Consider the following 21,039-nt stretch of genomic DNA (forward strand, 5'->3'; position numbering starts at 1 on the left):
ATGCACGCCCACAGAACACTGGCTCCAGTGGAATCCACGCAGGTGGGGCACTCCTATTCCACCCCCCGCCCCATGCCTGCTCCACTGGCTGGGAAAAGTGAAACAGGGTGAAAAGTGGGCGCTTCCTCCCCAGAAGTTCTTAAGAATGAGTCTTTGGCGGGAGGATCCCACGGCCTCTCTCCACCTCCAGAAACAATCTTACAGAAGTCTGGGCGGGGCAGGGCCACGCCAAGTCCAGGTGCGTTTCGACTCAAGGCACTAACTAGCAAGGCGCCCGTCGTCTGCGCCGAGACGCCCCGGCTGTCTCCAAGAGGAGGCTCCCCCAGCTGGCGAGGCGGATGGGTTTCTCCGGGAGCGGAGCTTGAGCTCACACCCAGGGGCTCCCGGGACCCCCGCGCGCCCCCGCGCCCAGGACCGGCGGCCGGGTCCCCGCGCGGCGCGCGCTCCCGCGGGCCGGGGGCGGGGCGGGGCGGGGCGGGGCGGGGCGGTGGCCCGCGGCGCCCGCTCCTCCCCCGGCGGGCGGCCGGGCTGGCGGCGCCGAGACCCCTGCGCGCTGCACATGGGGCGCCTGACGGAGGCGGCGGCAGCGGGCGGCGGCGCTTCAGCGGCGCGCTCGGCCGGGCCCCCTCCCGCTCCCCTGCCCCTCTCGTCCACGTCCCCCGGCTGCGCGGCCACCATGGCGTCCAGCGAGGAGGACGGCACCAACGGCAGCGCCTCGGAGGCCGGCGAGGAGAGGGAGGCCGCGGGCAAGAGGAGGCACCGGGGCTTGCTGGCCACCTCCTGGCTCATCTTCTACAACATCGCCATGACCGCGGGGTACGTGCTTCCCGAGGGGCCCTCCCCGCGCCGCCGCCGCTTGGCATGCCGCGCTCCGGGCGCCGGCGGGCCGGGGGGCGCGCCCGGCTCCGGGGAGGGGGCGGCGAGGGGCCGGGCGCGCGTGCGCGCCGGGAGGCGTGGTGGTCGCGGCGCGGGGGCGCGCGCGGCGGCCGTGGGGGAGGGGCGCCGCCGCCGCCGCCGCCTCCGGGCTTGAATGGAGCGTGGTCGGGGGGGCCAGGGGCGCCGGGGCCCTGCTCGCCGGGCATTGCCTAATACGGTGCACGGCGTGCGCGGCGGCCGCGGGGCGCGGGCCGGAGGTTAAGTATAGACCCGGGCAGGAATGCGGGGCCGCCCCGCGGGGAAGGCGGCTCCGGCCCGGCCGCCGCGGGCGCCGCTACTGCTGCTGCTGCTGGAGAAGCGCTGGGGTCCCGCCACCCCGGAGCCCGGAGCCGTCCGGCCGGGGGCCCAGACCCGCGTCCTCGACCGCCGGCCCCTGGAGTGCGTGTCCTCGTGCCGCTGATGGCTGGGCAGTGTTCCTAACTGTTCGTGTCGCTACGGGGTTTTTTGCTGTTGTTTTGTTTTTTTTTTAAGTAATAGTGCTCCCGAGAGCTTCTTACTTGAGACGGTTTTCAAAAAACCCTGCCGGATCGGAGCTTAGCACTCGTGTCCAGCATCTTGTTGGCTCCGTGACTGATACCCTGTACTTTTATTTGTGGCTTTGAGTACGACTTACAAGTTAAGGTTACACAATGACTGTCTCTCTGCAGAGAGCTGTCACAGTGACATGTGTCGACCGCTTTTCAAAACCGGCTGGGAAAATGCTCTTCCGTTTCTCAATGGCATTGCCGTTTAAAAAAGTTATTTTCCCGTTATCACATGAAGTATTATTAACCTACACAAATCTGGGGAAACGTTTAATACCTTTAACTTTCTCTAGGGCTTATAGAAAAATGTGATTGATAAGGATTTAATAAATGATTTGATACAGTACTGAGTACCTATTATGTGCTTAATACCAAATACAGTTAATGAAAATATTGGTATCTATTGAGGATTCACTGTGCGCTAGGCACTGTGTCGGTCACTCTAGGTGTAGTATGTCATTTCAGGTCCTCTGCAGTCCTGTGAGGGGTGCATGATATTACATTTGATAGACTAGGAAACCGAGGCACAAATAGGTGAAGTAACTTGCTCAAGTTCCCAAAACCAGCAAGTGTCAGACTTGGATTTCGGCACAGTCTGAGTCCAGAGCCGTGCTACTTCTTTCCACTTTACTAAATTTTATAATCTTGAAAGGGAAAACTAATAGAGTCAAAGCTACTGGAGAACAATTGAGTACCCACTGTGTGCTGCAGCCTTTAGATACCCTGGAGGCTGAAAATATCCTCTCTCCTCTGTGCTAGTCTCATCCAGTTAATAAACACTTCGGGGTCACCTACCATTTATTAACTGGTCTTGTCTCTTTCCTTCCCAGGCCACTCTCCCTTTTGAAGGCTGAGTTAACCTTTTCAAAAAACGAAAATCAATGCATAACTCCAGTTTAAAGCCTTCGGTGACCCCCCCATTACCTCCACTGTAGTGGAAGGGATTTAGGCTGTCTGTCGTTCAAGGCCCTTTGCAATATCTCCCTGATTTCCTCTTTCCAGTTTTATTGCTTTTGAAATCTCCTGTAACTCACTATGCCCTCAAACACCATGCAGTTTTATTTTCATGGCTCTCTCCATCTTTGCTCAGGCTGTTCATTCTTTGGATAATAATCCCCATGTTTCTGCTGTGACTTCTAGCCAAGCCACCTCTGAAGTATCCTGGGTCTCTTACCCGACCTGAAGCAGAATTAAGTGTTCTCTCAGCTGTGTTCTCACACTTCATTCCTAACCTTCCTCCCTGGCTCAGCAAATTACTGCTTCCCCGAAACTTGTTTGTCTCCCTGCCTGTGTTGAGAAGGTCCCTTGCCATTCTTATCTCTGTTTAAAGACAAGGGGAACGGAAATGGAATAATCCATATAATTAACTCTTTGGAGGCTTTCTAAAGGCGTTGAGATTTGAAGAAGGGATAGGATTTGCTTATGTAGAGGGTAGATATTCCAAGTGGGATTAATTCTGGAAATAGGCTCATTGAGATGCAAGAAAGCCTCCCGATTTAATTGGAGGGTTGGGGCAGAGGGGTAAATGAGTTGGCGAAGTTGTGGTGTTGAAAGCGGGACACACGCATGTACATTTAGTGGTTTGGATAGCAAGAGGCTCTTTGTTGTTGGGTTTTTTTTCGCTTCCCCCCCCCCCCCCAGCCTTACTGAGTTGTAATTGACATGGAACACTTTAAGTTTAAGGTGTACAGTGTGATTATTTGGTATATGTATGTATTGCAAAATGATTTGCACCATAAGATTAGTTAACACATCTATCACCTCCCATAGTTACCATGTTTATTTTGGGAATAAAAACATTTAAGATTCACTCTCTTAGCAACTTTTTTTTTTTTTTGTATTGAAGTAGAGTTGATTTCCAACGTTGTGCGAATCTCTGCTGTACAGCAAAGTGACTCAGTTATGCACATATAGACGTTGTTTTTTTATACTCTTTTCCATGAAGGTTTATCACAGGATATTGAATAGAGTTCCCTGTGCTACACAATAGGACCGTGTTGTTTATCCATCCTATATATATACTAGTTTACATCCGCTAATGCAAAGGTTCTTTTTGTTCATTTGCTTGTTTTGTTTTTCTCTTTTAGCAGAACTTTGGAGGGTTTATTAATTTTTTTGTAATAGTTTTGAAAACAATCAAAATAATATTTAAGAAATAAAATTTTACATAAATGTAGAAAAGAACTTGCCTAATTCTATAAGCTTAGCATGGCCTTTCATTTTTCCTTGTTATCTCTCATGTGAGTTACTTCCTTCAGATTTTTACTCAAATCTCCATTCTCAGGGAGGCCTTCGTGGCTATCTTCATTCAAATGGCAACCGCACACAAACACTCCTTATCCCCCTTGCCTGCTTTATTTTTCTCTATTGTACTTATTACCGTATAACTGTACGATGAATTTTACTGATTCGTCCTGTTGCCTATTGTCTGTGTCGTCCTGTATCAGTGTCAGCTCCGTGAAGCACTCAAGAAATATTTGTTGAGTGAATGAATGCACATTATAGGGTATTGTAGTTACAGTATCTGCTGTGTAGGATATTCTGTTTTCACTCACTGTTTCACCAAATATTTCTATGTAGTTTTCATAATTACACTCTTTCATGGTTACATGAGAGGGAATAGAGTTAAGGTACAGTAATGGACTAAATCATGCCTCTAATGACGTTTTGCTTTAATTTGTTTCTCTTGAATTTGTTGTTTAGGATGAATTCCTGGAGTAGAACTACAGGATGTAATTAATTTAATTAAGTAATAATGTAATTTAAAGGATGTGAGGATTTTTATTGTACTTGCTCACAACAGATGCTTGACTAGGAAAGTGAGCATTTCTCTCTCTCTCTCTCTCTTTTTTTATTTTTTTGTTTTGCTACAAACACTTTTGAAGCCCGCATGTGTTAGTGCATTATCCTAGGTCAAGTGAGGGACAAAAGCTAAATATTTTAGGCCCTGTCCTTGTAGAAGTGCCACCTGGGGCATTTGTAGATTGCAATAAAAGACAGGATGAAGTAAGTTCCGCAGAGGTGTCAAGTCAGACAGGTAGGGAGGGTCAGAGAAAGCTTTGGGGGCGGAGGGGGGACCATCGCATTCCAACTGAGCTTTGAAGGATGAGTAGGATTTACTCGGCGGGGATGAGGAAAAAGCAGGAGTTAGGGAACAACTCATGCTGACATGCCGTTGGGGTGACAACAAGCGGGCCTGCAGTGTAGGCTGGGAAAGGAAGATGGACGGGGAGCCTGGCTGACTGCACAGGCCTTATTACATGCCTCGCTAACATGTTTGGATTTTAACCTGTAAACAGTACAGGAAGGTGTTAATTGAAGGTTATGTTTTCACTCCTTTTTAGCTGGGTGACCTCAGATGAGTTCCATAACCTCTCTGACCCTGGGTTTTCTCATCTGTCAAAGGAGCAAAACAACTACTTTGCTAGGCTATTACAAGGAATTAAGAAATAGTGGATATGAAGTGGTCGGCAGGGTGCTGGACACACAGTGGGTGTTTAGAAATGATAATTCCTACTCCTAGTGGTGAATTTAAAAATGCACTTCATGCAGAAAGAAACTATGTAAGATATTCTCACAGTGTACATAGTCTGCGTTAGCAGAGCACCAAACCCAAGGTTCAGGCACGTACATTTCTTGAAGTGTTAAGTAATAGACATATATTATATTCCCGAGGTAGGTGGATCCATGTATGAACCTACCACAACGTGTTTATCCTTCATCTGTGGATGGACATTTGGGTTCTTTGCAGTTTGGGGCTAGGACAGATGACGTGGTGAGCATGTGTATGCAAGTCTTGTGTGGACACACGCTTTCATTTTTCTTGGGTAAATACCTATGAGTAGAATGGCTGCGTCATATGGTAGTCACATTGCTGGTTTCTTATGAAACTGCCAAACTGTTTTTTCAAAGTGGTTGTACAGTACATCCCCACGGGCAGTGAATGAGCTTTCCGGTTGCTGCACATCCGCATCGGCACTTGGTGTGGTCAGTCGTCATAACTTTATACCTTCTAAGTGGTGTATTGTGTTACTGTAATTTTAATTTGCATTTCTCTAGTGACTAATGACCCTGAGCATCTTTTCATGGGTTTACGTACCAGTTGTGTACCTTTTTTTGGTATAGGGTCTGTTTAAATCTTTTGCGCATTTTTTATGGGTTTGTTGTTTGATTTTCAACTATTGAGTTTTGCAAGTTCTTTATATAGTCTGGATACAAGTCCTTTATCAGATGTGTGATTTGTAAATATTTTCTATCAGGTATGGCTTGCTTTTTCATTCTCTTCACAGTGTCTCTCAAAGAGTAGAAGGTCCTAATCTTACCGAAGTCCAGTTTATCTGGTTTTTTTCTTTTATGAAGCTTTCAGCTTAACTCTGTTGGCATGAGTGCCTTATGTGTGATAAATTGAAACACATGTTGGCTACTATACGAGTCTGCATGTAGTCTAGGAAAGGAAGTTTAGAGTTGTCAGTGAACACCACACGGAAGTATGGATTGTATGAACGTCAAAGATCATCTCTGGTACAAGCCTCCGAATGGTTACTTTGAAGGAGGTTTAAAGAAGAAACGATAAAGTCAGAACATCATGATTTCTCAGTAACTGCCGAAATAATGGATCTGGACCATGGTCATCAGTGCTAACATCACAAAGAAGAGGGACAGCCAGAAATTTCGGGCTCCCTGGGGAAGTACACAACACAACGGAGAAATTAACCTTGAATGTGAATCTGTCTGCTCAATCCTTTAGAACGAACTACACACTCACAGGAAATACAGGGGCCAGAAGAACATAATAAATGACATGTGGGTATCCGGTTAGCAAAACCCAGACCGAGGGTAACTCTGCAGGAACCACTCAGGGTCTTGAACAGATAAATTTCAAGAGAAAGAGGGGAGGAGAGATGAGGATGGATGGAAGGAGGTGAAACCTATAGATTTAAAAGAGTCATAAAACACATAGCAACTAATTGCAATGTGTGAATCTTATTTCAATCATGATTTTAAAAAATTATAAGACAGTTAAGGAAATTTGTATCTTGACTCTAAGTTTTGTGATTGAAGAAGTTATTGTTCAATTCTTCACATGGGATAGTGGTGTTTTGGTTATGTTTATGAAATATAAACCTTTTAGAGATACATAATTAAGCATTTATGAATCATATAGGATGTATGAGATTTGATTCACAATAATCAGGGAGGTAGGCTTGTGGGGAAAGAAGTGAATAGAGGTTTGGATGAAACAAGATTGTTAATAAGATGATACTGGTTGAAGCAGGGCAGTGGGCAAATGGGGGTTCATTGTACCATTCATTCTCTATACCTTTGTATATGTTTGAAGTTGTTTATAAAAAAAATTTTTAAAGCGGTGTTGAAATTAAGAAAAAAAAGGAGTATAGGTGTAGATAACCAAGTTCTTCAAAAAGCAGGTGGTCTCCAAGAAATCTGAGGAGAAAAAGAAGCACCAGAATGCAGCTAGAAGAAAGAGCTCCACCTTCAATAAGATTTTTCAGGGTGATTGTAGCCATAGTGGCATGAGAAGAAGGCATTTAGTGAGTGTTAGAAGGTGTTTAGGAAGTTATGCCACATCTCTCTCGTTGCTGCAGTGTTCTGTCTCCACTTAGTAACTTAAGAGTTCCTTGAGGCCAGAACTATGTCCTGTTTATCCCTAATTCCCCAGCACCTAGCACAGTACCTGTCCTGTATTGATCCTGAAGATGAATGAATAAATAAATGAATTAAGCAAGCGAGAAACCTTCTACATGTGGAACACAGGTTTATGTTTTCCAAAGAGAGTGTTTTGTCAAGGACTGAAAGTGTCTATTTGGGTTCATATTTAGGCAATCAGTAGCTCTGGCATATTTTTTTAAAAAACTGTCCAAAAAAGAATTCCTAATTGTAGACACTCCACTTGCTTTGGGAAATTTTTAAAATTACAGTTACTAAACTGACGGATATAGGAAGCCCAACGTTAGCTGAATGTAGGGCCCTCAAGAGAGACTTTGATTCTCACCCTTTGTGATTGGGGCGGGGGGGGGCTTAGGAAGTGAGCACGGGTTAGTTCAGATGAGTTCGTGGCCATATTTACCAAAAAACAGATGAGAGGTTAGCATAGATAGTTCCATGGTCCTTTCTAACCCCAGAGTGTTAATTTCTTTTATTTCCAACAGGTTAGTGGTGATAGTATTGTAATACTGTACTAGTTGGTACAATACTGCCACCTATGGGACAACAGTAAAATTTGTTATACTGTTAAAATGCATGGATTTTTATATCATGCCTTTAAAAATGTAGAAAACTTGCCATCTAAATTAATCTTTTGATGAATTCTTTGGTAGGTTAACAGTTACCTCTTAAATTGGTATTTGGTAAAAATCTGATTTGGATTTGTCTAAAAGAAAAGACAAGTATATGGGAAAATGTGAATGAAAACATTAAGCTTTTTGTTTTCCTGTTAGAAGTAGTGTAAGGACTTGGAATTGAGGATAATGAAATCAGAACATTTTAAACCTGGTAAGTACTTAAAACATTATCCAGATTAGCACACACTCAGATTAGCCCAGCACAGGGCTGAGTGTTGGCTCTAATGCGGGATGGAACCGTGAGTTGAATCCAGTAAAAGCCATGGTGCAGTAGAAAGGCAAGAGCAGTGAGGGTTAGGAGACCTCCACCATTAACTTACTCTAAGCTTTAGGGTAAGTCGCAGGATATCTCTGCATGGTGATTGTCTTGTATAAAACAGTGGCTTTCAAACTTTCTTGATAGCGTACTACTATCAGTTAAAATATTTGAGCATAACATTCTGTATAGCTTTAAAAATTACTTATCATTTAAATACATGAATTATTATGATTAGCTAATATCCCAAGGCACAGTATACGCTTAGAGCCAGACCAGTACAGCAGAGTAGTTCAAGAGCATAGGCTGTGAGATGAGTGGTGAGTTGAGGTCCCAGCTGACCGGCTCTAGGGCCCTTTCTGCCCATTTCCACAGCAGTGAAATAGGATAGTAGTAGTCGCTACCTCATGGGGTCATTGTGAGGATGAAATATTAATATATTAAATGTGCATATAGGACAGTGTCTGGAACATTGAAAGCACGCTGGAAATGTACTTATCATTATCATTGTTATTATCCTTAATACGTCTACATTGCAAAGGTCTTCGTGATAGTTTCCGGCACTTGCCTGATTTCTTGTCATATCTCACTAAAGGCCATTGTTTTGTTTTTGTTTTTGTTTTTGTTTTTAAATTCTTTATTTTTAAGGTCATTGTTTTTATCCTCATTGTGTGCTGAGGAGAAGAGATTCCCGGGGTGGAAGTGCCTCTCTGCCATTTTCTTGCTGTTTGATCGAGTCTGCATTTTCACCCCACTCAGTCGGTCGTTTCTTTGCAGGCACCTTTAAGCCATTCGTCTATTTTACTGAGTGCTCTTTAATTAAAAAGTTAAACCTGTATAAAATTATTATAAATTTTATAGTTCATAAATCCATTTAACTAGACACTTTGGAGACCACTGTTTTCAAAAGCCTGGGGTAGCTATTCATTTCCATGGGTGTATTATTAAGGATTTTTAAAAGTTACAGGTAACGCAACTTTTTTAAACTTCAAAGTGCTTTTCTAATTGCAATGGAAACTGGAAAAAAAAATTACCTCTCATCAGTGACTCTTGGACATTGAGTACCGGGGTGAGAAAGCTGGTCTCCACAGGTGTAGCTTGTATTTTTAAGTACCATTAATTCACGCAACTATATTTAATGTATAAGTGTAAGTTAAAAGGGGGGAGGGGGCATATGTATTTTTTCTTTTTTGAAAACAAACTTTTTTTTCAATTGAAGTATAGTTGATTCAGGTGTGCCACATGGAGATTCAGTATTTTTATAGAATATACTCTATTTGAAGTTATTACGAAACAATGGCTATATTTCCCTGTGCTGTACAATATATCCTAGTTGCTTATTTATTGTGTACATACTAGTTTGTATCTCTTAAGCCCCTACTCCTGTCTTGCCCCTCCCCCCTGCTCCCTCCCCCTTGGTAACCACTAGTTTTAAAACACACTGTTTAAAAGCAGGCTTATGTCTGACCTTCTATATGTGTCCCTTCTGTGGCACTACAATTGTTTTTATTTAGAGAAAATAATAAAAATGTTAATGATTCTTTTTAAAGATTTTTACCTATAATTACGTATAAATATATACTATATATTTGTATAAAATACATATTTATACACACACAGCTTTTTACCTCAAATTTTTATATAATTATTAAATGCTTTATAATGACTTCATTTTTGGTACAGAAACCTGTTTCTTCAGTCCGTCAGTTTATCTGCTGAGACCAAAAATACAATGCACATTGTTTGACATTTTGTATGTAGTTGATCTCGAATATGTGCTCCTTATTCCCTTGAAGAGTCAATGTAAAAATGATATTTGTCATTTCTTCCTATGAGTTTTTAAAATAGAATAATGAACTGAGAGCATAATAACACATACATGTTATTAACTGTATAAATTATGGCATTTCTTTACAGGATTCAGTGGAATTCGTTGTGATAGAATTTTATAAAATGCTTTTATTTTCTCTAGGTGGCTGGTACTAGCTATTGCCATGGTACGTTTTTATATGGAAAAAGGAACACACAAAGGTTTATATAAAAGTATTCAGAAGACACTTAAAGTTTTCCAGACATTTGCCTTGCTTGAGGTAAGTTTTCGACGACGCTGTTTTTCTGTCACTGTCATATTTATTTGAAAATATATCAGTTGAGCAAAATCAGTCTTATTTTGCTGATTATTTACTCCCTACAGATGCATTTAAAACCAGCGATGACAGGAATTTATTTTATGTTGTATGCTATTGACATGTGATTTTTTTTGTGTGTTTGCTTACAGGTAGTCCACTGTTTAATTGGTAAGTTTTTGATTTAATTTTTATGTTTGGCATAGATTGCATTTAGGGCAGTGGTTGACTTGTTTTTTCTTTAAGGAATTGTACCTACTTCTGTGCTTGTGGCTGGGGTCCAAGTGAGTTCAAGAATCTTTATGGTGTGGCTCGTTACTCACAGTATAAAACCAGTAAGTGACACAACACTTCGTCTACTTGAGCCTGCAGGAAAGCTTTCTTATTAATAGGAATCCAAAATATTAACTGTATTTCAGGAAGCAGAACCCTTGGCCAAAGAAAGGTTGGGTTTGGATGTAAGTGTGATTGTACATTGACTTAGTGCGTTCGTAGAATGGCTTTGAAACACCAGCAAAACCAAAAATTGGCATTTTTATAGCCATATAAAATGGGGTTTTCCAATTTTTAAAAAATTTTTTGTTTTAGGCTGTGTTGGGTCTTCGTTGCTGCGCGCGGGCTTTCTCTAGTTGCGGCGAGCAGGGGCTACTCTTTGTTGCGGTGCACGGGCTTCTCATTGCGGTGGCTGCTCTTGTTGCGGAGCACGGGCTCTAGAAGTGCAGGCTTCAGTAGTTGTGGCGCATGGACTCAGTAGTTGTGGCTCGCAGGCTCTAGAGCACAGGCTCAGTACTTGTGGCGCATGGGCTTAGTTGCTCCGTGGCATGTGGGATCTTCCCGGACCAGGGCTGGAACCCGTGTCCCCTGCATTGGCAGGCGATTCTTAACCACTGTGCCAGCAGGGAAGCCCCTATCCACTCTTTTTTTTTTTAAGATTCTTTTCCCATATAGGCCATTACAGAGTATTGAGTAGAGTTCCCTGTGCTATACAGTAGATCCTTATTAATTATCTATTTTATATATAGTGGTATGTATGTGTCCATCCCAGTCTTCCAATTTATCCCTTCCGCCTCTTTTTTATCCTACAGAAAATCTCTTCCTTGATTTTACTATTTAATCTTCTCCAACAGTGGTATCCCATGGGCATCTTTCCACCCATCTTTTATTAATTCAACCAGCATGTATTGAGTGCATTCTATACCCCTGCCACTGTGCTTACTTCGGGATTTACAGAAATGAATAAGTCAGTCTCAGCTGTCAGGGGTACTGACTGTCGGGGAGTAGGGGGCAGCCCTACAGATGTTGAATCATTCAACAAGTATGAATTACGCGCCTATTCTGTTCCTGACACTGTGCCGGGAATCTGGCTATTTATAATACACATATGGTTCCCACCTCATGGAGCCTGGAATTGGGAGAGATGGTACACAAGTTGTTGCAGAAATAATTGATTATACTAGTGTTAGTGCTTTGAAACAAGAGGCCAGTGTGGATTGCAGTAACCGGCAGACTTGGCCTGACTTAGGGAGTGAAGGAAGGCTTCCCCGAGGAAGGAGTGTATCAGCTGAGTGCTGTAGATATACAAGAGTTTGGCAGCCAAATCCTGATAGAAATTGGCAAGTGTTATAATACAGATATGAACACAGTACTGTGAGAACAAGGAAGGGGAGCACGTAACTGCTCAGGGTGAGAGGAGGGGTTTGGGACAAGTTTTCCAGAGCCCGTGGTGGTTAGCTGGATCTTAAAGGTGAGAAAGGGTTTTCCATGGGAAGTATTGATAAAGGGAGGAGCATTCAGGGACTTCCCTGGTGGCGCAGTGGTTGAGAATCCGCCTGCCAATGCAGGGGACACGGATTCGAGCCCTGGTCTGGGAAGATCCCACATGCCGCGGAGCAACTAAGCCCGTGCATCACAACTACTGAGCCTGCGCTCTAGAGCCCGCGAGCCACAACTACTGAGCCTGTGCTCTAGAGCCCGCGAGCCACAACTACTGAGCCTGTGCTCTAGAGCCCGCGAGCCACAACTACTGAAGCCCGCGCACCTAGAGCCCGTGCTCCACAACAAGAGAAGCCACCGCAGCAATGAGAAGCCCACGCACCGCAACGAAGACCCAAGGCAACCAAAAATAAGTAAATAAATTTATAAAAAATGAAAAGGGAGGAGCATTCTATTGATAATTAGAGGGAATGGCATGTGTTAAGACACATTCAGAGCATATTCTGGAAATAATACAAAGTTTTGTGTCCCCAGAGAGAGCTGGGGGTGGGGTTGAGTCGTTGCACAAGAAGTCGAGATTTCTGAGCTCCAGCTGTAAAGATCCTTGAACATCATGCTCAGGTGGGAGGGTTTTACCCTTTCCTCCTGGTAAGCAGTGGGGAAGCCATGAAGCTTTTAAATCCCGGGACTAGCACCTTCCAATTTTGTTTCTGTTGGTTTGCTTCTGTGTTTTGCTTTTAAGAGAAAACGTCCACCTCTGAAGTGGGCACTGCATAGGGGACTGTCTGCATTAGAGGTGATCAGGTCCTGAATTGACACCGTGGTAGCAGGGCTGCAGTGAGTGGGCAGATTCGGGAGTTAGTGCTGCAGTAGGATGGGTGTGATTTGACGACCAATAGAAAGTCCAAGGGTCAGATTGTTCCCATACTGGTTTTGAGGGGCTGATGTTGTCCTGGGATGGTTGAGTTATTGGCTGGAGTGAAGGGTGAGGCAGAGAACCCAATAGAAATTTGACCATTCCTGTGCTTAGAGCACATTTAAATCGCGTGTTTGTAAAGACCTATGTAATGGTGACTGCATTGCGTTTTCTGTATTGCATCTGTCTAACCCTAGCTCTCCGTTATAATAAAAGGCACGTACTAAATAATAAACAGAAAATATCTTCGTGGAGAAAGAAGTTCGAGGTTAAACAACCCTGTGGCTTTCTCTGTAATTCTGCAGATCCAGAATGAGGAGAGCGTGGTGCTTTTTCTGGTCGTGTGGACGGTGACGGAGATCACTCGCTATTCCTTCTACACATTCAGTCTTCTCGACCACTTGCCATACTTCATTAAATGGGCCAGGTGGCGACGATGTCTTGCAGTTTAGTTGCTCCCCGTCCTGCGCATACGTGTTTTGTGTGCTGAGCTAACACAGAGAACTAAAATGTGTGTCAGCCCTGTGTTTCCAGGAGGCTGCTGTTTGTGAAGTTAGCAGTGTTGTAACTTGCATTCTAAAGGCTTAATTTAATGACCAGGCAACAGTCATATTAACATATATCTTGAGTGAAAGCAATGCCAAACTACATTAGTGTCCTTAGCCTCTGAATCGGTCATTCATTTTTCCTTGAAAGCAAAATACACATCTTTGGGATTACATTAAATCAACTCTTGGCCAAAACTATGGCATTTTGTTTGATTGACTTAAATTTTTTTTTTTGACAACTCACAAAGTTTTTATTCTACAAAACAAAGTTAGGAAAATAAGCTAAAACACTAAAAATAAACTTTTAAAATAGGCAAGCTTTAGTAACAAAATGCATATTAAAGAAATTATTTGAAACTTCCAGTGCATAGAAATTATTTTAACACGACAGACTTTCATTGAATTAAATACATACTGTTCTTGTAATTGCTAAAAGTGGCCCTTACATCAATCAGTTATTGATTTAAATTACTTTAACATTCAACTTATTATCCACAAGTTTTAGTATCTTATATATACAATGTCAACTTTTTTTTGTGTGTATAAAGTAGCAGAGACAGACATTTAAAAAAGTCACCCTTAGAGACTTCCCTGGCGGTCCAGTGGTTAAGACTCCTTGCTTCCATTGCAGGGGGCACGGGTTCGATCCCCAGTCAGGGAACTCGGGGGACTAAGATCCTGCATGCCGCACGGCACGGCCAGAACAACAACAAACAAACAAACAAAAAAGTCACCCTTATTTGAAATTGTATTATTTGTTATGAGGACAAAATTTATATTTCAAGGGTTCTAAACATAGCTCTCCCAAAGCAACAGTTTTTAAAGCAGAAGATGTTCCGTCCTTTTTAAAGTATGTGTTCTTCGAGCAGCTGATATTTTACAAAGTTATTATAAAAACAACTTATTATTTGTGCCCTTTGGAGAACAAATCACAAACCAGCATAGATTTGTTCATTTCATTCTCCATGTTGCACTTAGAGTCGAAATAACAATAATAACAATAACATATGCTGTGTACCTACTGCATACCTGAGGTGCAGGTGTGAGTGCAACAAAATCTCTGTCCTCTCAAGACGGAGGGGACAGAAAATACAACAACTAACAGGTGTGAGAAATGCCAGGTGGTGAGAAGTGCAGGGGGGCAGTTGGGTTAAGAAACGTCTATCCCATATACGTCTATGTAGATAGGTAAATTAGATAGATAGATAGATATGATAGATAAGATAGGTAGATAGATAGATAGATAGGTAGGTATCCCACATAGGTAGAATATAAGAGTTCGACAGTATTTTCATTTGTTAAATTTTTTATTAAGCTACAAAAGTAATATGCTTTCATTGTGAAAAAATCTCAAATAGTTTTAGTATATAGAATAAACATGGAAAGTTCCTGTTTGTACTCCTACCTGAGCCCCACTCCCTTCCCTTGGAGAGAGGAAGTTGGGAGTTTACCATCAGACTTTTTCTTAATAACAGCAATGTGAATACACAGATGTGAGTTTTTAAAAACGAATAGGATGACATGATACTTGATTTTTGTTTATATATTGGAGATCATTTTTTCTTTTTTTAAATCAGTACAGGTCCATTTAGATCTAGCTCTCTAACTCTTAATGCTGCATAATATTCCATAGTATAACTGACTCAGTTCTATATTGCTAGAATTTAGATTATTCCCAGTTTTCTGATGCTATAAATACTGCTTTGTGATATTAAAAACAATGCAATATCCATATTTCCATTATTTTTTAAAACTCTGATATTTGTATTAATCCATAGCTAGCTTATAAAGGTAATTCATAAGTAGTGTCAGACTTGTTTTTGCTCCCCTTATACAAAAAGCCTAACACTTATTATTAAGTAATTACTCCTTTTTTAATAACTCATATTATACATGTTCAAATATAATAAATTAGTATATATAAATAACCTAAAAGAATAAAAACCTTTTAAATTGTCTATATTCCCCCTACAAAGGATTATCACTCTTAATTATACTATATATCCTTTCAAACGTTTTTATATTCTCTAGCTCTTTTTTAGATATTTGTGGCTTACCATTTTGAATATGACAAAATACTTCAAAATTATAGTTTGAGCTTAAACGTTTCATCTGTCATAAGGTTGCACTACCATTTATAAGCGTTTGGCAAGATTGGCAGTTTGGAATGTAGCTGGATTCTAATCCCAGAATGCATCTCATGCCATTTTGAATGACCTCAGTCTTTCAGACCTCTAGCACCTTTGAAAATACTAATTCATAATATAGTCTCTTTTTATTTGCTGTATTTATAAAATTTGTTTGCGGGAGATAATGGTCTTTAATGCTTTGCCCGCCTTTTAGAATGCATTTGCATGTCTTGAATTTCTGGAAAAGTTCCAAACTCTACCATTGCATGTTTAAATTTGCTGTTAGAAATCCTTTGTCAATTGCCTTAATGTTAAACAGGTTACTATAAAATCTTTCAACTTTTGAATGCACATGTTAGCATAATACATCACGTCAGTTAAGCATAATCGTGAATAATTATGTTTCATGTCAAAAATCTTAAAGATCCCAACCAGCCATATATTTGCCAACCCCATTAAATAACCTAAAATAACATTTATATTTATGTTCCAGTGTTGAAGTTATTCTCAAGTAAAGCTTAAAAATGGCTTCTTATTTATAAAGAGTTGCCCTACTGTGATGGTTTGAATATACTTTGATTCTATTTATCTGTCAGACGTGTTCCTAGAAAAACCCACTGAATAGATAAATGCGTAATGTTATGTTTTCATATTGATTTCCATTTTAATTTCAAAAATGCATTCCCTTCAAAACATTTTTTGATGACAATTAGGAATCTGTAAGGAAACATCATATCTCTTTCTGAATAAGTAGTTAAATCTGTCATGCTGCCATCAGAGCTTAGAGAGTTGGTGACATAGAGCCTTTTTAAAGTGCAAATAAAGTCAAATAAATTGTGTAATTTTTTCCCACTTCATTAAAAATAATCACATCTTTAAGGCTTTAACCTAGTTTATACTTAGTGTGATTTTTTTTCAGTTAAAGAACAATCTTACCCCCCCCCCCCAAAATCATCTGAGAGTCACATAAAGTTAAAAAAAAATTTAGGAGGTTTGAATGTCTTACTTAAGAAGGGAATATAAAATGCTCAGTTATGTACTTTTAAATTGAGGTAGGAAATTGAGGTTGGAAAAAATTGATTTAAATAATACACACATAACTACATAAGGCTGGTGAGGAAGCAGGTGGCATGCACAAGGCAAGGAGGGGACACAGAGGGACAGTAGAAAGATCATTTTCTTTCTTTACCAGTTCATCTATTTTGGCAAATAATTCTGCCCCCCTCTGTCCCCTCTTGTCCTTGCATATCCTTGGCACATAGGAATAAGGAGACTCTTAAGAAATGTCGTTACCTTGGGCGCTTGGGGCTGTCCTGCAGGTCCACCAGTGGACACTTGTGCAGTGTTCCTCTAACTGTAGGCGGAAGTGATGCTGGGCCCACACTGTGTTGGAGGATGCTCCGCAATCCAAATGAACAAACTGTGGTTTGGATTTTGACTAGAACTCTCTCAGCTCTCTTTTAAGCAAGCTGACTATTCCTTTAATGTGCAAATTCAGGAAACGACCTGTCTTCCTTGTTTTGTCATGAAAGCAGTTTTAGACAGTATGTTCATTAGTAGTTACTGATGCTTCAGGTGGTTTTATCAGTTTTCTAAAATAGTCATTCTTTTAATTAGTAACCACAAAGCGTTTTCCAAATGTCTCCAAACAACGACTTTGGCGATTTCAAGATTTAGATATAAAATTAGGATCATAACTGGTCTTTTTTAAAAACACAGCATTTGATCAACAAATGACTAGCTGCAGGGAAAAAAAAATCAGTATGATTCCAGGTGTCAAAGCAGTTACTTTCATAATGCCTTACAATGCTTACATTTACTTTACAATACACTGTAATAGTTATAATACTTGTATACTTTATCATACTTAAAAAACTGCATCAATCAGTCACTGACTTTAAAATGTATTGTTATTTCAGCCCTGTAAAGTAAGTTGACTTCTTACTTTATTAAGATCTTGCCACTTAAAATGGAAACTACTATAAGAAAAAAAAAAGATGATAATTAAATTAATAAGCAAATGATTAAAGTGAAAAAAAATTAACCTTGTTACGTGAGGTTAATATAAGTATGTATAGAAAGGAGAATTTTTAAGCTTAAATAAAGTAGTAGCAAAAGAATCATGATATAAAATCCAATAATTATTCTAGAAAATAATTGTCAGGTTTTTCTTTCTCCAGATATAATTTTTTTATCATCTTATATCCTGTTGGAGTTGCTGGTGAACTTCTTACAATATACGCTGCCTTACCATATGTGAAGAAAACAGGAATGTTCTCAATAAGACTTCCCAATAAATACAATGTCTCTTTTGACTACTATTATTTTCTTCTTATAACCATGGCCTCGTATATACCATGTAAGTATGTCTCTATTAGTATTATACTTTGATTTAGCATATGCTGTGAAAGTTTTTCAGAAGATGTCATAAAATGCCAGATTAATAAGGAAGAATAATGTCTTACAAATACATCAAAACCTCCGTTCAGTGCCACGTGTATTCATAATTTGAAATAACTGAAGGGTGAGTTGTGAGAAAAAAAGGTAAGTAAATTAACACACAAATGATTGCCTTCTCAAAATCACTTAAAAATAAGCTTAGTATGATTTATGTTTTTAAAGAAAAGATAAAGCCTGCAGTGAACTCTTTGAAAGCATTTAGAATTATGTATCGAACATGAACATTTTATCCAAGAAAATCTGAGGTCATTTCTATTCATTAAGCACATACTTGGAAAGATCATCCAGGAGTACTTGTTAGCCTTATGTGTGTTGCCCTGTGTACTAGAAAATAATAAAAAAAACTGCTTTTCTTAAAATATTTTGAATAACTCAGTCTTTCCACTAATTTCTCCTCACCTTTCAATAGTTGCAATGAATTGGTGAGACTCTATTCATTTCATTTAAATACAAAGTGGTGTATTTTTAGGTCAGATTTTGATAATCACTAGCAGGAAATATGAAGATAAAGCAAAGCTGTTATTTGCCCTCCTCAATAAAATTAGAGACTCTGGGGTCAGTGCGGGGGAAAAGAGAAATGAGAAATGTTTATAGAATCTAAAATCGACATTGACGCAATATGAAATATTTCATCTAAAGAGGATGAACATAAAATTTGGCCACTTCCTTGGGACCTCCAACTTTTAAGCTTTTCCAAAATCAAAATTGCCTTGATGGTCATATAGTGATTTTATTCCCCTCACCTTCTCCCATCTCAGCCTGACTCTCCTCCGATTATCCACCAGGGCAAGTTCAGGAGGGCTCGGGGATGGTGTGCCTATGACACTTGTTTCTTCCCCTGCTTTTCGCAACATCTGGTGAATGGCAGCACACCTGGAGCAGAGCCGGACCTGTCCTATCATAGTTACAGGTTCAGGTCTTGGGTTGCCTTTTTCCTCACAGCCACTGAGGCATCTCTGTGGAAGCCCAGGGCCCAAGAGATCATGGTTTGAAACCATCAAACCAGTAACTTGTGACTGTGCATTTTCAGGTGTCCTGTGAAGACCAGCCTTTGCCAGTAGCTGCTTCTCAGTTTAGGAGGCTGTCAGTTACCTGAGAGCCCCGCCTGCTGGAGGATCAGCCAGCCAGGGGGGTGTTTTCCACCTGATTATTAGTATTAGTAGTAATAGCAACTAATTATACTTTGCTTATTAAATCTTTTGCTAATTACAAGTATAAAAGTACATTTTGAGCACTTAGGGCTCAAAAGAAGTCCTTTTAGTTCTCATTTATCAATGGGGACATTAGAGATTAGAGAGGTTAAGTGAATTGCTTTAAAAATCGCTCAGCTAGTAACTAAGATCAAGGTTTGAACTCAAACCCATACTTCTACTAAACTACTCAAGATGTTATAGAAGTATTTGCAAAAATCGGTCAGTTAGCTTTAAGTCTATATGGCCTGAATATATTTAGGCCCTTAGGTATAATATGATGGTTACATTAATGAAGGTTGGATACCTAAATAAAAAAATAAAGTCTTTTATGCATTTTGGCTCCATTTGAGCTAAGTTCAAAAAGTAGTTACCCACAGTTGCCTAAGCAAAATATTCAAAGCTTCTTCTGTCATTAGGTTCATTAGTTTTGGCTATTCTGTTCATCATTTTCAGAGATATTTGTATACTTGTATTGTTTGTAGCTGATGTTAATTTGTTCATGCACCAACATTTACCCTATGATTTAAAGTACTGGTTCAGATTGGCTCAAAGTAATTCTCCAAATTTGACAGGGTGGATGGCCATTTGTCTAACTGACCTAATACATATATATTTGTGTGTGTGTACCAGACTACCCTTATGCCCAGCCAAGAGGGGCTTTTGCTCTGGGCCCAGTTTTAGATAGAGGGCCCTGTCCTGGCTCACTGCTGATCACCACTCCACACAGGACCCCCTTCCTTCAGATCACATCCTGGAAACCCGGGACCATGGAATTTGCAACCCAGATGGCACTGAGCGTGCATCTAGACTGCATAGCTCTCTTCCCCAGTCTGTTCTCCTGAGGTTAACACTGTTACCTGTGTACACATCCCTGAGATCAGGGGGCAGCTGTTTGTGAGGTGGATGGATGCAGCTGTGTGGGCTTGGACATCCACACAGGTGTTCCCGAGACCCCTCATGGTACAGGACAGCCAATGGAACGGAGAGAAGGGGCCAGGTGGGGCAGCTTTCCTTGTGCAGCACTGTTCTGGCACGGTATTCCGAAGAGTTATAGAATTCTAAATTCAAACATGGCCTTCCAGGTCATTATGAAGATATATTTATCAAAATATTTAAGTTTGCTGAAAGGACTGATAGTTTATGGCATTAAAATATTTAGGCATATGGTATGTGGCCCTCCATTTGTATGCTTACCCTGAGCCCTGTAAGTATTAGGGCGGTAGTAGCAATTGTATATGATGTGCTTGCTTTCGAAGTCCGCCATGTTTAAGAGGTTTCAAGCATAAAAGATTTCCAACCATAGCTTACCTTCTCTGTTTTCTTTTTTCAATTAAGTGTTTCCACAACTCTACTTTCATATGTTACGTCAGAGAAGAAAGGTGCTTCACGGAGAGGTGATTGTCGAAAAGGATGATTAAATGATCTCTACAACAAGGTGCTTTTTCCAGAATAACCAGGATTACTTGAGTCCAAGTTTTAATAATAAGAATAAACAGCTTCATGAAATATTGCAGATTGTGTTATTTCTTAAACTATAGCTTGGGACACGTGGTACTTGCCAATATTTGTCTTCAGATTGTGCCAGGTCCGTTTTCTCCAAGAACTATGCAAGTATTTATTATCAACTCCTGGGTAGGTGATGATCATAAAAAAAATAATTGTGTGTATTACCTGGAAAAAAAAAACTTTTGTTTTTAAACTAAAAATAAGTTTTACTAAATTTTTTTTGCAACATATGTTCAAAGCTTTTGAAATCAATATTTAGAAATTAGTTTAATGATTTAACATTATGATGCCTGCCAGTGATATTTACGTGATATTTATAAATGAAACTAAATACAGAATTATAATAACAATAATGTATTAGCATTTCTTGAAC

General features: G+C 40.6%; 1 protein-coding gene across 1 annotated transcript; it reads left to right on the forward strand.

Moving 5' to 3' along the window:
- Positions 1-531: 531 nt before the first annotated feature.
- Positions 532-20,652, forward strand: HACD1 (3-hydroxyacyl-CoA dehydratase 1). Its single transcript, XM_061181545.1, has 7 exons — positions 532-816; positions 10,048-10,165; positions 10,354-10,372; positions 10,448-10,536; positions 13,136-13,257; positions 17,688-17,866; positions 20,496-20,652. The coding sequence occupies exons 1-7, from the start codon at positions 560-562 to the stop codon at positions 20,576-20,578; spliced, it is 867 nt and encodes a 288-aa protein (XP_061037528.1). The 5' UTR covers positions 532-559; the 3' UTR covers positions 20,579-20,652.
- The last annotated feature ends 387 nt before the right edge of the window (positions 20,653-21,039 follow it).

Source organism: Eubalaena glacialis, chromosome 2, assembly GCF_028564815.1.
Source record: "Eubalaena glacialis isolate mEubGla1 chromosome 2, mEubGla1.1.hap2.+ XY, whole genome shotgun sequence".
NCBI lineage: Eukaryota > Metazoa > Chordata > Mammalia > Artiodactyla > Balaenidae > Eubalaena > Eubalaena glacialis.

What these genes read in the sequence shown, in the direction of transcription:
- HACD1 (XM_061181545.1), top strand. Translation starts at nt 560, where the DNA reads ATGGGGCGCCTGACGGAGGCGGCGGCAGCGGGCGGCGGCGCTTCAGCG. An exon ending in TACTTCATTAAATGGGCCAG is followed by an intron (nt 13,258 to 17,687) that starts GTGGCGACGATG and finishes TTCTTTCTCCAG; the next exon opens with ATATAATTTTTTTATCATCT. An exon ending in CATGGCCTCGTATATACCAT is followed by an intron (nt 17,867 to 20,495) that starts GTAAGTATGTCT and finishes TTTTCAATTAAG; the next exon opens with TGTTTCCACAACTCTACTTT.